Below are 17632 nucleotides of genomic sequence, written 5' to 3'. Positions count from 1 at the left end.
TTGAAAGAAATCTTTGGATATTTATTTGTTTGGCCGTGCACTCACTGTGCATTGGCGAAAGGCAGATAAAGCGGAAGGACGCTGCCCTTCGCCGCAGCCCTTACACCTAAATGGAAGCCACTCCCGAACGTCGCGTGCCGCGCCGCGCCGTGCCGCTGGGCAAGGCTAGCCTGCGCGCGCAAGAGGGACAATAGCAACGTCTGCATCCAGCCGCCGCTCCGCGTGCCATCTGTAAAGCCCGCCGCAGCCCACGCCCAGCCCCGGCGGGGTCACAGCACCGCGGAGGCAGGGGGTGCGCAGGCGCAGAGCGTGCCTGGGTGTCCAACATGGCTGAGGTGCTACTGCTGCTGGTGCTGCTTCTGTGGCTGGAGCAGAGGGCAGGATGCTGAGTTCCCCAGCAGCAGCAGCCGCAGCCGCCGCCGCCTCAGCAGTGGCAGGGGTGGTGGGGACTGAGGCAGGCTCTTCTCAGCCATGGCTAGGCTGGCTGACTATTTCATTGTGGTGGGCTATGACCATGAGAAGCCAGGTAGGTGTGGCTGTTTGCAATGCTGCTGTGTGCTGTCTGGCCTCTCTCCCTGCCGCAGCCCCCTGGTGTCAGTCACACTCAGGCCTCCAGGAGCAGAGGCTGGGAACAGCGTGTGGCAGAGGCTGCTGGCTTGGTTGGGGGAGAGGGGAGAACTCAGCACCGGATGGGTTGGTGGGGGGGATGGGCTCACTGCCTCTCTCCAGTTTGAGCAGGTTGGAAGGAGAATCAGGGGTGGCTTTCATGAAGGGGACCAGTTCAGCGGGGTTCATTTCCTCCCCATGACGGTGGATAGGCTGGAAGGGGAAGTAGAGGATTCTCTTCCTCCGTTGAAGGCGGGCAGGTTGGCTGCAGGACCCTCTCAGAGCACGGGTATATGTGGAGTGGCTTTCAAAATCTGTCAGTGAACATAGAAAAACACTGGTAAAGGTCCCCCTCCCTCCCCCCAGCACCAAAGCCCTGTCACATCCTGAGCGAGTAAGGAATGACGCAGAGGGGAGGGGGCTGGGATGGTCATTCTCAGCAGAGGAAGAGGTGATATTCTGATCCTGTCACTGATAATTGGTGATTTCGCTTAGTGGCTTCAGGCTTTTGTGTTGCCCGGAGCCATTTTGGTCATTTGAAGGAGGGAAAATATGAAAACAAATGAGATTTTTAAATGTCTTGTAATTTACACTATAAAAATCCCTTCAGTGTACTTACTATAGCTTAAAATGAATCCCCAGGTGGGGATTCTTGTTTGTTATTTTATTAGGTGTTTTCTCTGTACGGAATAATATTTTTGTTATTCCTTTCTTCTACCTCTTTGTGTGAGTGTTTTTTTTCAAAATATTTTGTTGAGCAGAATAGTAAACTTGATCTACCTTTCTTTTAATATTAAGTAGGATCTCGCTGGAAACCAGTTGGGGTTATTGTCCTTTTTGTTTGGGGACAAACAATTGTTAAAGCACCGCCTGCGGTGGTGCCATTGATGATATAGTGTAGGTAGCAATATGGCATTTTGTAGGCTCTGTTAAGGTTGGCTCTGTTATGGAATTGACACAGTAAAGATGTTTTTGCTCCTTCTAGTTAGATGAAAGGTGGAGGCATTATTTATGTCTGTTGTGCCAGCTTGCAGGCAAAGAAAAACCCTCTTTCACTGTTTGATTTAAATATATCTTTTTTCCCCTCAAACAGCAATATTTGTCATCACTTGTTTATTGACATCATTTGTTTATGGATGTTGCTGAAGAAACTTTCAACCCACATACTGCTTTATTTTAATTTTAAATTGATTTGTTGTCAACTGGTACATAAATAAACACAGTTGCTTTTCAGTGGATATTTTAGGATGAGTGTTGTCACGTATTATCATTAAGCAAGATTTTAAATAATTAAATGCTTTTTATACCTGTAACAAACTATATTTAACTCTTGTACTTGAGTCTGTATTCCTGGACTCTCTGAATAGTTACGTCTTAGCTTCCTTTACACATTGTTAAAATATAGATAGTAAAGGATTAGTTTGTCATCTTTCTCTCTCTTTTTTTTTTTTTTTTAACAGAAAAATAAAATCTATTAAGTCTAAGTATTGTGTTTATAAGATTTGCATTGCTTGCAGAAAAATCTATCCATAAAAGATTTGGTGCCTCTTCTAGAATTCACACCATTATTTTGTCTATGCATTATAATATGCATTGTCTTTTCCAATTTTAGTGGCAAAATTATAGGAATTGTGAAGCACTGTGAAGTGGAAGTAGAGTGCAAGAAGCCAAGGTGCATTGAGCGGAAGATACAAGGCGTAGATTGCTATTTTTAAGGGTGTGCAGTCAGCTTTGACATCTTCACTATATGAAATAAATTGACAGATCAGAATTGGACAAATGTCTGTATTTGTAACGCTGATCCTGCAAGCACTGAAGTATGTGCTTGGCTTTATGCACATCTCATTGACTTCTGGACTACTCCCATGTGTGAAGTTACACACATGCATAAGAGCTTCCAGGATTGGGACCTTAATCTGAAGAGTCTCATGTCCGGAAATAGTTAGTTGAAACCTGACAGAATAATCAGAAGTTATTATTTAATTGGTTTACTGCTTCTTTAACACCTAGTGTTCAAAATGTTTGAGAGAAAACAACATTCTCCAGAAGACTAGGCACACACTGTATTCCAAATTCCTTCACCCCCACGTGCAATTCCATAATACACAGAGCACTGACCTTTTTTGTTTTGTAAAATTCCAGTTTCTTTGGTGTCTTTATTATACTTCCTCCCATATGAAATAGATGGGCCCAAAATATTTCTGTAAGATAAACTTATAATTATCCTTGATGGTTTTAAATAAATCTTTGTGTATAGATATTTTCTCTGCACTTTTTCTTTTTTAAAAAAAGGTACTTGCATTGGTATCTTAAATAAGATCAGTTTAACTTTTAACTGAAATAAAAATGTTTGTATTTAAGTTTATATGCAAAAAAACTTGTTACACTACCTTGTCTAAATGATTTCAGATTGACTCAGTATAAAACTTTAGAAATCATTTGTTAAACTACATGAAATATATTTCAAGATTTTAAAGTTCCTATTGGGAGAAAATACTCTCAACATCAGTGTTACAATTCCTGCTGCAATCGGTGTTTTTAAATGCTTTTGAAAAAGGGAGAAAGATGCTATTTATTATTGTCTGTCTATTTTTATATGGCCCTCATCAGTTTAATGTCTTGAGTGTCTCACAGACACTAACAAATTTATCCTCACAGCACTCTTATGAGGTGGGGAAGGATTATCCTCACTCCACAGATGAAGAACTCAGGCAAGGAGAGAGGAATGGATTTACTCACGGCTGAGAATTCAACCCAAATTTCCTCAGTCACAGTGCAGTGTTCTAATGACAAGACCATCCTTCTTATTACAAAGGCAAATCTCTTTCACCTGGCATTTTATCCATAGCAAACATGCTCACAATCTTCCCATTTAATTGATTATTTATATTTGATGTTTCAAAATTATGAATTTGAATATGTAATATTTAGGCACTGTCTCTGGCAAATTATAGTGAGCAGTTTACTGGTGTATTGATTCTTACCTCCTCATTGGATTTAGTTTAATTGTAATCCCAACATAAGAAGGAACGTAGAGTTTAACGTTAGTGCATCCTCTATTAATATTTTCATCTTTTAAAAGTATTTTAAACTTATAATGAAATGAATTTAGTTCTGGTGAAAGGTGCTGTGTTGACAATCCTGTTGGCTTAAATCCTATGCTTATACATGAAACAGATATAGCTGTGGCATTATAAGATTCCATATGCCATTCTTTTAGTGTGATCAGCTTTGTCTTGGAGCCACTATCATTGTTTCAGTCACACACAGTTGATGGATTAAGCTAACTCCTTTGGAGATTTGAATTTTCATCTTTTGTTAGTTGGAAGTATAGCAGACGTTCATTGACACAAATTGGCAGGTAGCATGTTCTAATATCTACATATCAGTTATATTCATATCTTGTCTGGCATCAGTTTTACAAATCCATTGCAAGTATTGAAGGATTTGGGTCTTGATCCTGCATTTGACTGTCTGTAGGTACACTCTTGGAATTTACACAGACACCCGCTGAAGTCAGTGGGACAATGTATCTTTGCAAGATCATAGGGAATTGGGGCTGTGGCTTTCATTTGGAGAGGGTGTCTGTACAGCTGCATATTATCCTGCTTTTTGTGGTTTGTGATGTTATACAATTTAGCAACCTTAAAAACTAACAATGTATTTTCTGTAGGCATTGTATACAACCCCATGCAAATTTTTCTGCTAACAAACTTGAGGTTTTTTTTGTGTGCATACTTACTAACTGTTGGAAATTTAAAGAAGGAAAATTATCTTTGTGGACTTGCTCCATGATTTGTATAACCATCAATAGACATACATGTGAACGATGCATGCACTGTTGAACCTCAGTCCTGCAATTAGGTTCACACATACAAACCCTTGCACCATGAAAAATCCCCATTTATCTTGGAGGGACTCTGTGTGGATATAAGAGCCCACATACACAGATTGGAGTCCTAATTACAATGGACTTGAGCCTACATTCCTGGTGCACTCAAAACTACTTTTGAAGTCACTGATAATTTGGGGTGTATTAGGGATGTAGCAGCAGCCCTCGTGGAAAGTGAAGTAAGCAAACATTTAATTTGACAAAAGTGAAGTAGCTTGATTTAATACATGTAAGCTCTATAATTGTTAGTGATTTCTCTCACTTTTTATTCTGAACTAACAGTGTATTAAATCTGACTTCTTCACTTTTGTCTAATTAAATGCTTGCTTACTTCACTTCCTATGAGGGCTGGTGCTACTGAATCCCTAATACACCCAAAATTATCAGTGATTTCAAAAGAAGTTTTGAGTGCACAAAGAATGCAAGCTCAGGTCCATTGTAACTAGGACTCCAATCTGCATATGTGGACTCTTACTGGGATGGAGAAAATGTTTATCTAACCCATCAGCCTAATGGAGAGTTGCCACAGAAATGGTCCAGAGGCCACGGATTGAGATTTCTTTGCAAAGAATGTAGCAGTTGGAAGATGTAGGCCCCTTGAATAAAAAAAAATACCATTGCATGTGCATTCTATGACTTTTTTTTTCCGTGGGTTTTGAAGTGTGTTTGATGTGCATTACAACAAGAATTCCCATATAATGTGTTTGCATAATGGAATGTAGATGGGATTTGGGGAAGTGCACAGATGTTTGCAAAGATCACATAAGGGCATGAGAACTCTCTTCTTGTTTTGTTTTTTTGTTTTTGCTGGTATAAGCCCTAATCATGAATTCATCATTGGAATTTACATGTGGTGTTACTCAAAAAGGTATGAAAGAGAGAGCCAAGATTTTGTTGCTTTCCGAAAGTAGAAACAAAATGGTAGTGTCAAAGTAAGAAACTAAATATTGGGCATATTTAATCTACCCATATATCCACCCTGGCTTTTCTTTAATAAAAACAGTAGAAAAAGAACTTAAGTGTAATTGAGATGCAGTAATGTATACAACAAAGTAAACTACTGCCAAAAGAGAAATTTTTTGTAAATATTTTTCTAAAACAAAGCAACAATTAATCTGTATTACTCTTGCTACTTAGATTCAATGGTACTGTGTATAATAAAGAGAACGGGAATTTGTATTGACTATTACAAATATTAGTAAAATCTAATGTGACTAGTGGTAGTTCATACTATAACTGCCTGTATCTGCACTTACCAAATTATCTAACCTTGCTTATTTTAAAGAAACCACTTTCTTTTACCTACTATCACATCTTACTAGATTGTGAAGCTAAATAAGAGAGCGTGCAATGAAGTGGGCAGAAGAAATTCCTAAGATGTGGTATTTTTATTTTGATTCGGTTAACTTTTCTGTGGTCAGAGCTTGCCTGTAAACAGAAGGATGATACTGTATCCTATTCAGTTAAAACCAAATAAACTGAGGATAGAATGATTTTTTTATAAGAAGTTTTTTTTGGAGATGATGCATCTGGTGTGTAACTTCAAAATACTAAATGCTAAGTAGTCTTTTTTATATATATATTTAAAGTAGTGTCACATATATTATCCAGGATAGACATTCTAACATATCAGGGGAAATCACTTTCTTCCTCTTTTAAATAATCCTCCCTCCTCCCCAAAGATTCTGAAGTAGGAGGAGTGTAGAAAATCAGGTTGTTACTTGACTCCATTTTTGCCACAACCCCATGATGGCTAGTTGCAGTCTAGTCCTAAAAGTACAATATCTAAAATAAAGAAAAAGACAAAACAAAACAAAAAAAACCCTATCCCTTTAGTGCTTCATCCAAACACACAATCTGCTCTCTTAGCTAAATCAGAATACAGCCACTCAATATTGTACATTGGAAAAGACATCAGTAATCACACGATTGACATCAGTCACTTGGTGTATAGGAAAAAATGAAGTTGTAACAGAAAGTTGTCACGAGTAGTGTAATCTTTGTCAAAGGATAATCCTCTACATTAAGGCAAAGCAGAAAAATGTTTTTAATGTTCTCTTCATTGATATTGTCTCTGGTCTCTGAAAACTAAGATTCAGAGATTTGTTACCAAAATAAGCATATTTATTTATTTAAGCAGTTCATTGTAATTGAAAGCGGTTACTCTGAATCACTAATTCATAATTTAAGAAAATGCTGCAACTCTGAATGTGAAGTTCTACCTTCTTTCAAAGTTCTGGTTCTGACACTTTTTCTTCAAAACTTGGATTATGAACTTTGTCCGCTGGGTTTCCCATTCATAGTGATAATGGCAAGAAAAATGTATTAATTTAACAGGGAAACATTTCATACAGCTATTTCAGTTTAAACTGTAATGTTTAGAAGGCACACATGTTTATTGTGCACGCATGTCCAAAAACTAGTTTAACTTTTTCTGGTGTGAGACAACAGTGAAACACTTCAGTATAGGGAAGATAATGAACATTTTATATCTTGAGGGATATTGTAAGACTAAATTGCAATAGAGAAATAATTGCTCTCTTATTCTGTGAAAGTCTTGAAATAATATATTGCAGTTTTATATCTAACCAAAGGACATTTCTGCTTGACCCATTCTTCTCTTCTTGGCTAGCACGTTATGTTGTGCCAAGTTTTGAACACCGCTAAGGCACTTTTATAACCACAAACATATTTTTCAATAGGAAACAGTAGTGGCTGGCATTTTAACTCCTACAACATCACAAACACAATAGCCTTATCTTATAACTCTAGGGAAGATAATTATACTGCTCTGGGTACTTCACTGACATGAATTTGAAATACCAGTATGATACCAACCCTCTCCCCAAACAGCTGCTGCTCATGAAGTGGGGAACTCAAATTGTGGCATAATTTTCTAGCAGGAAACAGTAAAGTTTTGAGAAATGCTGCTAAAAACTTTACTATGTAAACTGATAAATTGTGGGAAAGACTTGCTGATGATCTCCTTCTACTCCATCTTTGTAGAGTAAAGCAAGCTTTGCAAGGTGTTATTGCTAACCCAATGATATTTAGTCCTAACAATGATAACTGCCATTGATGACTAGATTAACGTGATTGTGGTGAAAGTATTTGTCTTCTGTTGTTTAGGGTTTTGGAACAACTTACTTCAATTTCTGTACTACTTGCTCTCTCTCTTTTTTTTTTTTTTTTTTTTAAAGAACAAATTGCACCTCTAGTGTTAGTCATATTCTGAAATCATGGACAATCTCTTTATTGTTAATTGGTATTTAAGTGCTAAATCCCTACACACTGGGCAGAGAGTCTGACCATTATTTATCTATTAATCAGTGACTTGGGGTACAGTGATTTTATTTGGTTTTTAAAATTGTTTCTAAGTTGACTTTCTATATCTTGTTCCTACAGTTTCAGTATGGTCAAACAATGGAGCCAATTTGTACAATAAACTATAATATTGTTTATAACATAATTTTCTTGGGAACATAGCAAATACAGTGAAGCATAAAAATACAAAATGTACCAAATGCTTTCTGAAGATGATCATAATCACAGGTATTAATTTAAGATGATTTTGCAAAACTATTTGGGACATTTGGTGATCTTAATGAATAATTACACACACAAATTACATTAAAAGAATATTATTAGGGTTCCAAAGTCAAGCACTCCGCATCAGGAAATGCTAGAATTAAAGTTGCCTATGCAGCCTTAATTAGACCTCCTGGGCAGATGCATTAAGATAGTCTTTAATTCCATGGTTATGTATTATTTTTTCTACAGGACTCTTGTCTCATTCAGTGCACCCAATGAACTCAATTAACGAGCAGCTATCAATATTTTGTTTTATACTCATGGTGCGATGTGTGGCCCAATGACCTATTTTCTGCACACTATTCATATCCTGCTCTGAAAATAGAATGATTAATTTCCTTGTGGGCTTTTTCTATGGTGTTCATCACCATAGTATCTGAGTGCTTTATAAAACATCAATTAATTTTTTCACAAGACCCCTGTAAGGAGAAGGGATGTTATAATCCCCATTTTACAGATGGGGAGCTGCGGCACAGCGAGCTTAAGATCAAAGGTATCCACCAACTTTGTGTGCCCAGTTTTAGATTGGTCTGACCTGATTTTATTTTTAAGAGCACTCAGCAGTATATAGAACTCTGTATATCCAAACATAGCTCCCATTGACGTCAGTTGCAGCTGAGAGTTCTTGAGACCCTGAGACCTGATTTGCAGAAGTGCTAGGCCCACAGAAAACAAGAAAAGTGATATTAGTGGCCACTTGCGAAAACTTTGGTTTCATTGTCTTCTCTAGCATCACGTAGGAACTCTGAGATAGACGAAGGGATAGAATCCACTTCCTTCAGAGCAGCATTCAACTGATTTAACCATGAGACCATCCTTTATCTTCCTGTAGTCCCGTCTCCTTCGTCCTGATACATCCCGGAACAGATCCATCCTATCTACTGAATGAGGCAAGGGCCCTGTGGAAAAAATAGTGAATAATCATGTAATTAAACACTATTACAATTCATACACCCAAAGAGGCTGAATTATAGTTTCACTGGCAACCTTGGTTCTGGTATTTCCTAGCTTGAATGCTTGACTTTGCAATCTTAATAATCGTTCAATTATTTCCTAGCTTTTGAAAAAAGCAAACTGAAATAAACAAATTTCATTATGTGGAATCATATTGACATCCACATCGGTCATCAGCAGGGTTAGAACCTTTAAATCTACTTTGCAGACCTTAGCCACTTGAGCCGCATGTGTTGGCAGGGAGCTGCAGGGTCCTGGCTCAGAGCTCCGGGCTCCCCCTGCCATGGCTTGGAGCTCAGGGCTCTTGCTGCTGCCAGCGGCAGGGAGCTGTGTGGTCACCCCACTGCCCCTGGTGGCTCGGAGCTCCAGGCTCTCCCAACCCCCAAGGTCCACCAGGGGCTGTTCAGAGCTACAGGGCTATGCTGCCCATGGTAGCTTGGAGCTCTAGGCTTCCTCCACCCACAGTGGTGGCAGGGAGCTGCGGGAGGCCCCTGCTGCCTAGGGCCACCCAGAGCTGGGCGTGGGGGAGCAGTCCGGGACCGCCTGGAGCTTGTGGGGGGCCTTGCCGCAGCTTGGAGCTCTGGGTCCCTGCTGCTCACAGTGGCTGACAGCTCCAGCCCCCCCTGTCAACTGCCCCCTCCCCTAAGGCGGAGGGTAAAATGTCACAGAGGTCTCTGAAAATCATGGAATCCGTGACTTTCATGACCTCCATGACAGACTTGCAGCCTTACTCATAAGAGCCTGGAATAGATGCATTTTTAATATATTTACTGATTGAATTAAAATATATAAAATAGAGAGAGCTAAATTTATGCTTTGAGGTAGCAGAGCAACAGATTTGTAGTTCCAATATGTTCATAACTTCTCATTGGTTTTAAAACACAACGAAAACCCTGCAGAACAATTATTTTTCAGTTATTAGATATAGTAGAAATATATTGATATATGTGGACTTATTGTAGACACAGTTGTTTATTTCAGAGGTAAGCTTCAGTGTTATGTAGCTATAGTATGTTTTATTACAGTTCACTGTGTCAGCCAAAATAAGAGTCATGTGTTTTCCAATTCTGTCGAATTGAAAAAGCAAACAAAATCATGTGGAACCATGTATTTGCTATTCTGAATTCAGCACTCTACAAGATGATGTTTCCTGTTGACTGTAATCTGGATAAATAATGATACTAACTCTGCTACTGAGTAAACAATGTTGATTCTAGTTATGGTACTTTGAAAAACTGGTATTTTGTTACCATGTTTACAAATACACTGTTGTGTTTTGTGAGGCTATAGACCACATTAATTCTACAAAATTAATGTTTTCTATACACCTGGCATTGGCCACTGCCAGAAGACAGGATATTGGTCTGACTCAGTATGGCCATTCTTATGTTCTTATAGGTCATTTATATAATATATGTATTCATCTTCTCTTTGTTTTTGGTGCTTGTGCCCCATAACAGCTATTTATGATAGGCAATATGATCACTGCTGAGTTTTTATTGTATGAGAGGAGTATTGTGTGTGAGTATTGTGTGTACTTCACCAGAAAACAGAATTACACCTTTCAGATTTTAATGCTTTTGAGATAATGATGTGGCTAAATCAAAAACTTGCCAATTGCTTCAGGAGTAATATTTTTCTAACAATAGAGGAGTAAAATTTTGCTGACCACGAGTCCAGAAATGAGCATTCTTAGTTGAATAAGAAATAGAATTATGTTTGACAGAAAGCGGAGGGCAGGAAGGCTTTTTTTATAAACTAAATTTCCATTTACATTCATGTTCAGTTGAAGCAAAACCAAAAAAACCCCCAGGATTTTTTAATGTCATGTGCTACTATGTCTTAGTTTTTGTCTGGGAGGCCTTTAAAACCATATTCCTTGTTGTCTCTCTTCAGTATCTGTTATCCTCTTTTTATTTTGACATCTCTGCTTATTTATGACTGTTAGGTACAAAAACTGAAAGAGGAGTGATTATTGATTTATGTTTAAAGGTCCCAGTGAAGAGTGCACGGTGAAGGGGGGGGTGTGATTTCACTAGGTCCTGTACAAATATATATTTAGACACTCCCTACCCTAAGAACTTACAATGTCTTGTGGCGAAAGGAGAGGGTTGGAAATCAGAAGATCTGTATTCTAGTTCTCTCTGCCACAGATTTGGAGTTCCTTTGGTCAAGTGACTTACTGTTGCTGTGACTTAGCTTCTTCATCTATAAAATCAGGATGGTAATACATCCCTGTCCCAAGGATGGTTGTGAGGCCTAATTCATTAATGTTAACAAAAATTTTTGGAGTCCTTCAATATATAAAAATGACCTGTGTCTGGGGTGTTTGATTTCAAAAGGGATAACTTTTTAAAAAATTATGGGAATGAGTTAGGGAAGTAGATCATGCCAGACCAATCTGATCTCCTTCTTTGAGAAGCTAACGGATTTTTTAGACAAAGGGAATGCAGTTTTGCACATGACACAAAGTTGGGAAGTATTGCTAATAATGAGAAGGGCCGGGATATCATACAAGAAGATCTTGATGACTTTGTAAATTGAAGTAATAGAAATAGGAATAGAAATAGGATGAAATTTAACAGTGGAATTTAACAGTGCAAAGTGCAAGTTCAGCACCAATGTGGATACAAGAACAAAGGCTATAAACTGGCCATCAGGAAGTTTAGACTTGAAATTAGACAAAGATTTCTAATCATCAGAGGAGTGAAGTTCTCAAACAGCCTTCCAAGGGGAATGGGGGAGGAGGGGCAAAAAACCTAGCTGGCTTCAAGACTGAGCTTGGTAAATTATGGAGAGGATGGTATGATGGGACAGCCTAATTTGGCAATTAATTGATCTTTGATTACTAGCAGTCAATATGCCCAGTGGCCTGTGATTGGATGTTAGATGTGGTAGTTCTGAGTTACTACAGAGAATTTTTTCCAGGTGTCTGGCTGGTGAATCTTGCCCACATGATCAGGGTTTAGCAGATTGCCACATTTGAGGTTGGGAAGGAATTTTCCTGCAGTGCAAATTGGCAGAGGCCCTGAGTGGTTTTCGCCTTCCTCTGCAGTGTGGGGCATGGGTCACTTGCCGGTGGATTCTCTGTACCTTGAAGTCTTTCAACCATGATATGAGGTCTTCAGTGACTCAGTCATAGGTTAGGGGTCTATTACCGGAGTGGGTGGGTGAGATTTATGGCCTGTGTTGTTCAGGAGGTCAGACTAGGTGATCATAATTGTCCCTTCTGATTTAGTCTACGAGTCTGAGTCTATGATGGAAGGATATCTCAAATAGCAAAATATTATGCTAAGTTGCAACTTGCTTCTCTTTTAACAACATATTTTAATCACCTAATATTTCTGGGTTGGAAAAATGGCGTGGTCTGAATATTGTCATATTTGTTCTGAAGGCAAAAAGTAAATGTTTCTGCAGTGTTGGGGAAAAAAAATTGGTTAGATGCACATTAATGAGTTTCAGATAAAAATCCTCATACTTACTTGTGTAACTTACCATCCATCAGCACCATTATATAATTTTCCTATTAAACTATATACTCATAATGCTAAGTAAGAATTATTTTTAAGCAGAAAACCCCACAAATCACCTAAATAAAAACACTTAGTTGTAAAGAGCAAAGGCTGAAAATGTGTCACTGTCTCCTCCAAAGAATATTTTCTTTAAATTTATTTTTTTTAACTTCAAAAATCTCCAAACGTTAAGTCTCTAGAAATGAATAGTTAAAGGACATAGCATATTCCTATTCCCATATAATCCCTATTTATTTATTGTCGTTGCGTGCAATACGCATTGCCAAAATTAACTTTTTAAGTGGAGAAAAGTATTTGAGGCTGTCTTCATATATCATAAAAGAGAGATTGGCATAAACCCATTTTTGCTCTGCACTGCACCTTTCACCATGTCTCTGAAGTCTTAATTTTTAATCTGTTGACCTTGTTCTTGATGGGATTTGCTCTATGAGATCTGAGGAGTGAACTTTATAAATGATTCAGAATCTTGCATTTGGGATATTTGGTTAATGACCCAACCTAGAGGTGAATTTTATTTCTCCAACAGTCTGCAACTATGACTCATTAACAGTTTTCCAAGACAAGCATAAGATTTTTTTATTTGTTAGATTAATACTACAATAACAAAGTTTAAAAGAGGCAGTTAAAGGAACTATTCACCTATGAAAATTGTTTGCTACTATGTGGAAAGCTCCTGGCAATTGTGACTTGTGGGACTGAAGTATTTTTAAAAATGTTGACAAACTATTTACATTATTTCACTCTATCCTTTGGTTAAGGGAAATGCAACTGAATTTTTGTGGTAAGATTGTTGAGGTGGAACAAATCTATTTATGCTAAATACCTCTCTTCTAGTGCCAGATCCGCTTGCTTTTGGTCTGTCTAATGTTTCTTGTCCCCCTTAGTACCACTCAAAATAACAAAAGCCTCGTAGCATTTGGTGCAAGAGGTTGACTGTTGGACAAAATAAAAATGCAAAAAAATCACTGTATCAAAAGTTTAACATTTTTCTTTGATTAACAATTAGTGAAGGTAACAACTTTCTTCATAAAGAAGAGGGAAACAACTTGTACATAAAATTATCCCCCTTTCTGCAGGACTTCCTGAAAGTTATTTTCTTTGAATACACTATACCAAGTTTAATATAGCATTTTCCACACAAATTGTTTCTCAAAGTGATCTAGGATTAAATTGCTGCAGTGTCAGCTGGTGCCAATCAGTGTAGTTCCATTAATTTAAATGGAGCTGTGATAACTTAAAGCAACTCAGTCTCACAGAATTAACAAGAGAAGACGAGAGAAATTAAGACATAAGTAAGGGAGGAAATAGGGTGTTGGATGAGATTTGGAAAGCGATGAAAATCCTGATTCATCATCATGTTACTCCTCATTTTTTTTACACAAGTGTAACTTTATTGAACCCCATTGAAGAGAAGAGTGCAGAGAGTTAGCTTTTGTGACACTCCAAAGAGAGTGGATCTTAGCCCATATTAGGAACCATCAAGGAGAGAGAGTGATTTGATGCAAAATGATTGAAAAGGATGTGCTTAATGTGTTAAGTTACAATAAGGAGTTCATCTTCTAGATACAGTACAAGAGGCATACATTCTTGTGGGATGATAGTTCAAGGCTACCTATGCATATCGTGTGTGTGTGTGTGTGTGTGTGTGTGTATATATATATATGCGTTTATATATATATATATAATATAGAGGTACTCAGTAATGTATATTTCTGTGGATGTGTATTAGTCTTTGAAGTGTCATCCTTCTCTGAAATAGAAATGACCAGCTAGATTTTTATATATTAATGTGTCTTGTTCAGCAAAAGGGTAAAAGTTTTTACTGACTACATGTGGACCATAAGAAATACTCAGACTTAGTGGAAAAGTTTGTTATACTGTTATGTGTTATTTTGCTGTTCTGTGTAATCAGTCCAGACAAAATATTTGTCCTAGCAAGACATGTGAATCATTCTTCTTTGTAAAATTTAGTTTATTATCTCTATACCCTGAAAATATTTTGTGTGTGTGTGTGTGTGTGTAAGAAATGGTGAATACCCAATGTAGGTTTACTGTTAATGTACGTTTTTACAGCTGTTCTGTAAAAATCTGATTTTTTTTGTAAGATCAAAATATTATTGAAATATTTTATCTTATTGGTACTGCAGGAAGGACACAGGGTGGGAAAACTCCCAGGTGGCCCTCCGCTCATCATCAGACCTGGGCTATCATTGGTATATTTATAACAATTCTTCTCAGCAGTTTAGTTCTGGGAAAACAGGAAAATTTTGTTATTTTATTGTGCACACTCTGCTGATCCTGAAATTGTGAAGAAAGAAGAAAATATTTAGTGTTATCCTTCATTATATCAGCATTTGTCATCCATCAGGCAAAAGATGACCCATCTATAACACTTGTAAATGAGATTAAAGGTTAAGTGAGTCAAGCACTTGACAGTACTTACCAGGTCTGTCTTGGATCTAAAGGTATGGGTTTTTTATTGAGGAGTACATAGATAAAAGTGTGGGGGGCAGGCATCAAATGTGCACCACCCGATGAGTGAATGAAGCAGCTACTACTACTAAGCAGAGAGGGAAATTGATGACCTCATATTGGCCAGTTGTGACTTACTTTATGAAGAGTGTAGTGACTGCTTTTTAGCTGTATGGTAAATATCTAAAAGGATTAAGATTGCAAGCATTTAACTTGAGTGTGTCATCAAAAAGCTTGATACTATGTTTCCTCAGTGAGATGATATGGCTTTTATGTTTGTGTAACAGTGTGTGTCTCACCATGAGCTTGAACAAAGCCATATTTCAATTCCTGTCACTAGAAAGTGTGACTCAAATGTTTACAGCCTGTAAAACATCATAGAGGTGGCATTTTAAAAGGGATGGGGAGTCAGCAAGACAGTAGGAAGAGTGTAGTTAGCTGATGCTGCAACAAGAAAGGATGCTCCTTCACCAGAGATGAGGGAAACTGGGGGATTCAGAGAACATAGGCAACACCTAAGAAGAAAATGAAAGTGTGTAGAGATGAAATCCCTCATAGATGGGGGTGTTGCTATAGAGGACTTGAAGATGGAGAGAGGTTTTTGCAGAGGATATGAAAATAGATGTGGCGGCACTAGAATTTTAATGCATTTTCAAAAAATCTTATGGAAACAGTATCCATTAAATTATGGATGTACAATATTTTCCTTAATGTTCTGTGGACAACCATGTTGGCTGGAGTATTCCTTTTAGAAATACCTATGCTTTCTCTGCTAGATATATCTGAATACGATCTATATCAGTGGTTCTCAACCTTTCCAGACTACTGTACCCCTTTCAGGAGTCTGATTTGTCTTGCGTACCCCAAGTTTCCCCTCATTTAAAAACTACTTGCTTACAAAATCAGACATAAAAATACAAAAGTGTCACAGCACACTATTACTGAAAAATTGCTTGCTTTTTCATTTTTACCATATAATTATAAAATAAATTGATTGGAATATAAATATTGTACTTACGTTTCAGTGTGATACTTGAGCCTGTTTTTCACTTGTGAGCCTTGCCTGATGCCCAGGTCCCCTGTGGCATAGCAGAAGCATGTAATTTAGCTTTATGGGGCCCTCTTGTGGTGTGGGTCTCTGGGCAGTTCCCCTGCTTACCACACCCTAATCCCATCCCTGCACTTGCGATCCCCCAAAACCTGTCCTGTAACCCCTTCACCTGGGATCTGCAACCCCTATCTTGAGAAACACTGATCTAGATGAGTTGTGTACCCCCCAGAAGACCCCATGCCCCTGGGTGAGAACCATTGATCTATATTACCGAGTTGTTGCAGCATCTAGTGATTAGTCATACTACACCATTAATATCGAACCAAACCTGTTTTTGTTATGGTGTGATTTTTTAAAAAAAATCTTTCACTGCTATATTTTGCTTAGAGCCAAGTCAAACAGAACCTTGTAAAAATTATCCATTAATCAGTTCCACTTAGATTCTTATAGTGTGCTCATGACTTCGGTATTGAAGTTTCTTTCAAAGTTAAAAATAAAAATGTGACCTATACCATTCAAGTAAAGTTTACACCATATGTTATGTGGGAAATCAAGGTCCAAGTACTAAGACTTAAATTTGGATGGGAAAGTGGTTAAATGTATAGTCATACTACCTTTACTTGGTAATCCTTGCAGAGGAGGTAATGTAAGCCTGCTTCCTGCCCCACCCCTTCCCAGTTCTGCCTAGCACACTTTCTGCCTCCTTGCACAAATCTTAGTTACCCTACATGGGATCCAGGAATGAGAGCAGAGCTGGTGAGATAATGGAAAACTCCTTTTCCACTGGGCAGAGCAGATCTACCTGCTTTTCTCATTGGAATGATCTGTCTCCAGATACAGAAATCCTCTTTAGATGAGCTGATAGAACTCAGTGCATAATTAAGAATAACAATTTTATGACCATACCCATAAGAAAGCATGGTCTAAAGGCAGGACCAGGTCTTGGGGTCTGACTACCAGCGTTTCCCTATGTGACCTTGGGCAACACATTTGAGCTTTCTGCCTCTGTTTCTTCATCTTTTACATCAGCGATATTTACCTACTTGCGTGAAGATCTTTGTGGTGTTTTTAATTAATATGTCAAGTGTCAAATTTTATGCAGTAGTTGTTTAAGAAGCTGGAGTTTCCATACATGAACATAGCTTTGACTTAAAGCTGTGTATACCAGAACAAGTAAGGACTAAATAAACCATAGGAAATGTTAGTGAACCAAAACCACTTCCTGTGGCTAACCAGCTACACTGTTGGGAACAGATACTAATGTGGTAATTAAATCTTAGCGACTATTCATCAGAGCCATAGTTGAGACCATTTCATTGAATATGTGCAATCCATCTTGAATTTCCAAATCATGAGCCAGTGATCTCTTGATGTGTGTATGGACAACTGTTGTTGAGGACATGCCTGCTGGGTTAGATTAATTTATTTCACAGCATTGGAGATAGTTTAGATTGAGTTTTATTGTTTTTCAGAGCTCCCTTGCAGAATTGCTGCAGCACTGTGCTCTGGCAGCAATATAATGACTCTGACTCT

The 17632-nt window shown here is 38.1% G+C and overlaps 1 protein-coding gene across 6 annotated transcripts in view; it reads left to right on the top strand.

Annotated features, from left to right (window-relative positions):
• Window positions 1-244: 244 nt before the first annotated feature.
• The window catches only part of SBF2 (SET binding factor 2), a 547042-nt gene continuing 529654 nt past the window's right edge, over window positions 245-17632 (top strand). For all 6 annotated transcript variants that reach the window (XR_010918455.1, XM_067540773.1, XM_067540774.1 and 3 more), the window contains exon 1: window positions 245-526. Coding sequence is in view for 5 of the 6 variants with exons in the window: in XM_067540773.1 (XP_067396874.1) it covers window positions 472-526 (55 nt within the window). In the remaining variant the exon portion in view is untranslated. The remainder of the gene's footprint in view (window positions 527-17632) is intronic.

Source organism: Emydura macquarii, unplaced genomic scaffold, assembly GCF_026122565.2.
Source record: "Emydura macquarii macquarii isolate MOO-44397 ecotype Brisbane River unplaced genomic scaffold, CSIRO-AGI_Emac_v2 contig_587, whole genome shotgun sequence".
In the NCBI taxonomy this organism is placed as follows: Eukaryota; Metazoa; Chordata; order Testudines; family Chelidae; genus Emydura; species Emydura macquarii.
Note: the sequence above shows the minus strand (reverse complement) of the source record. Positions and strands in the feature narration are given on the sequence as shown.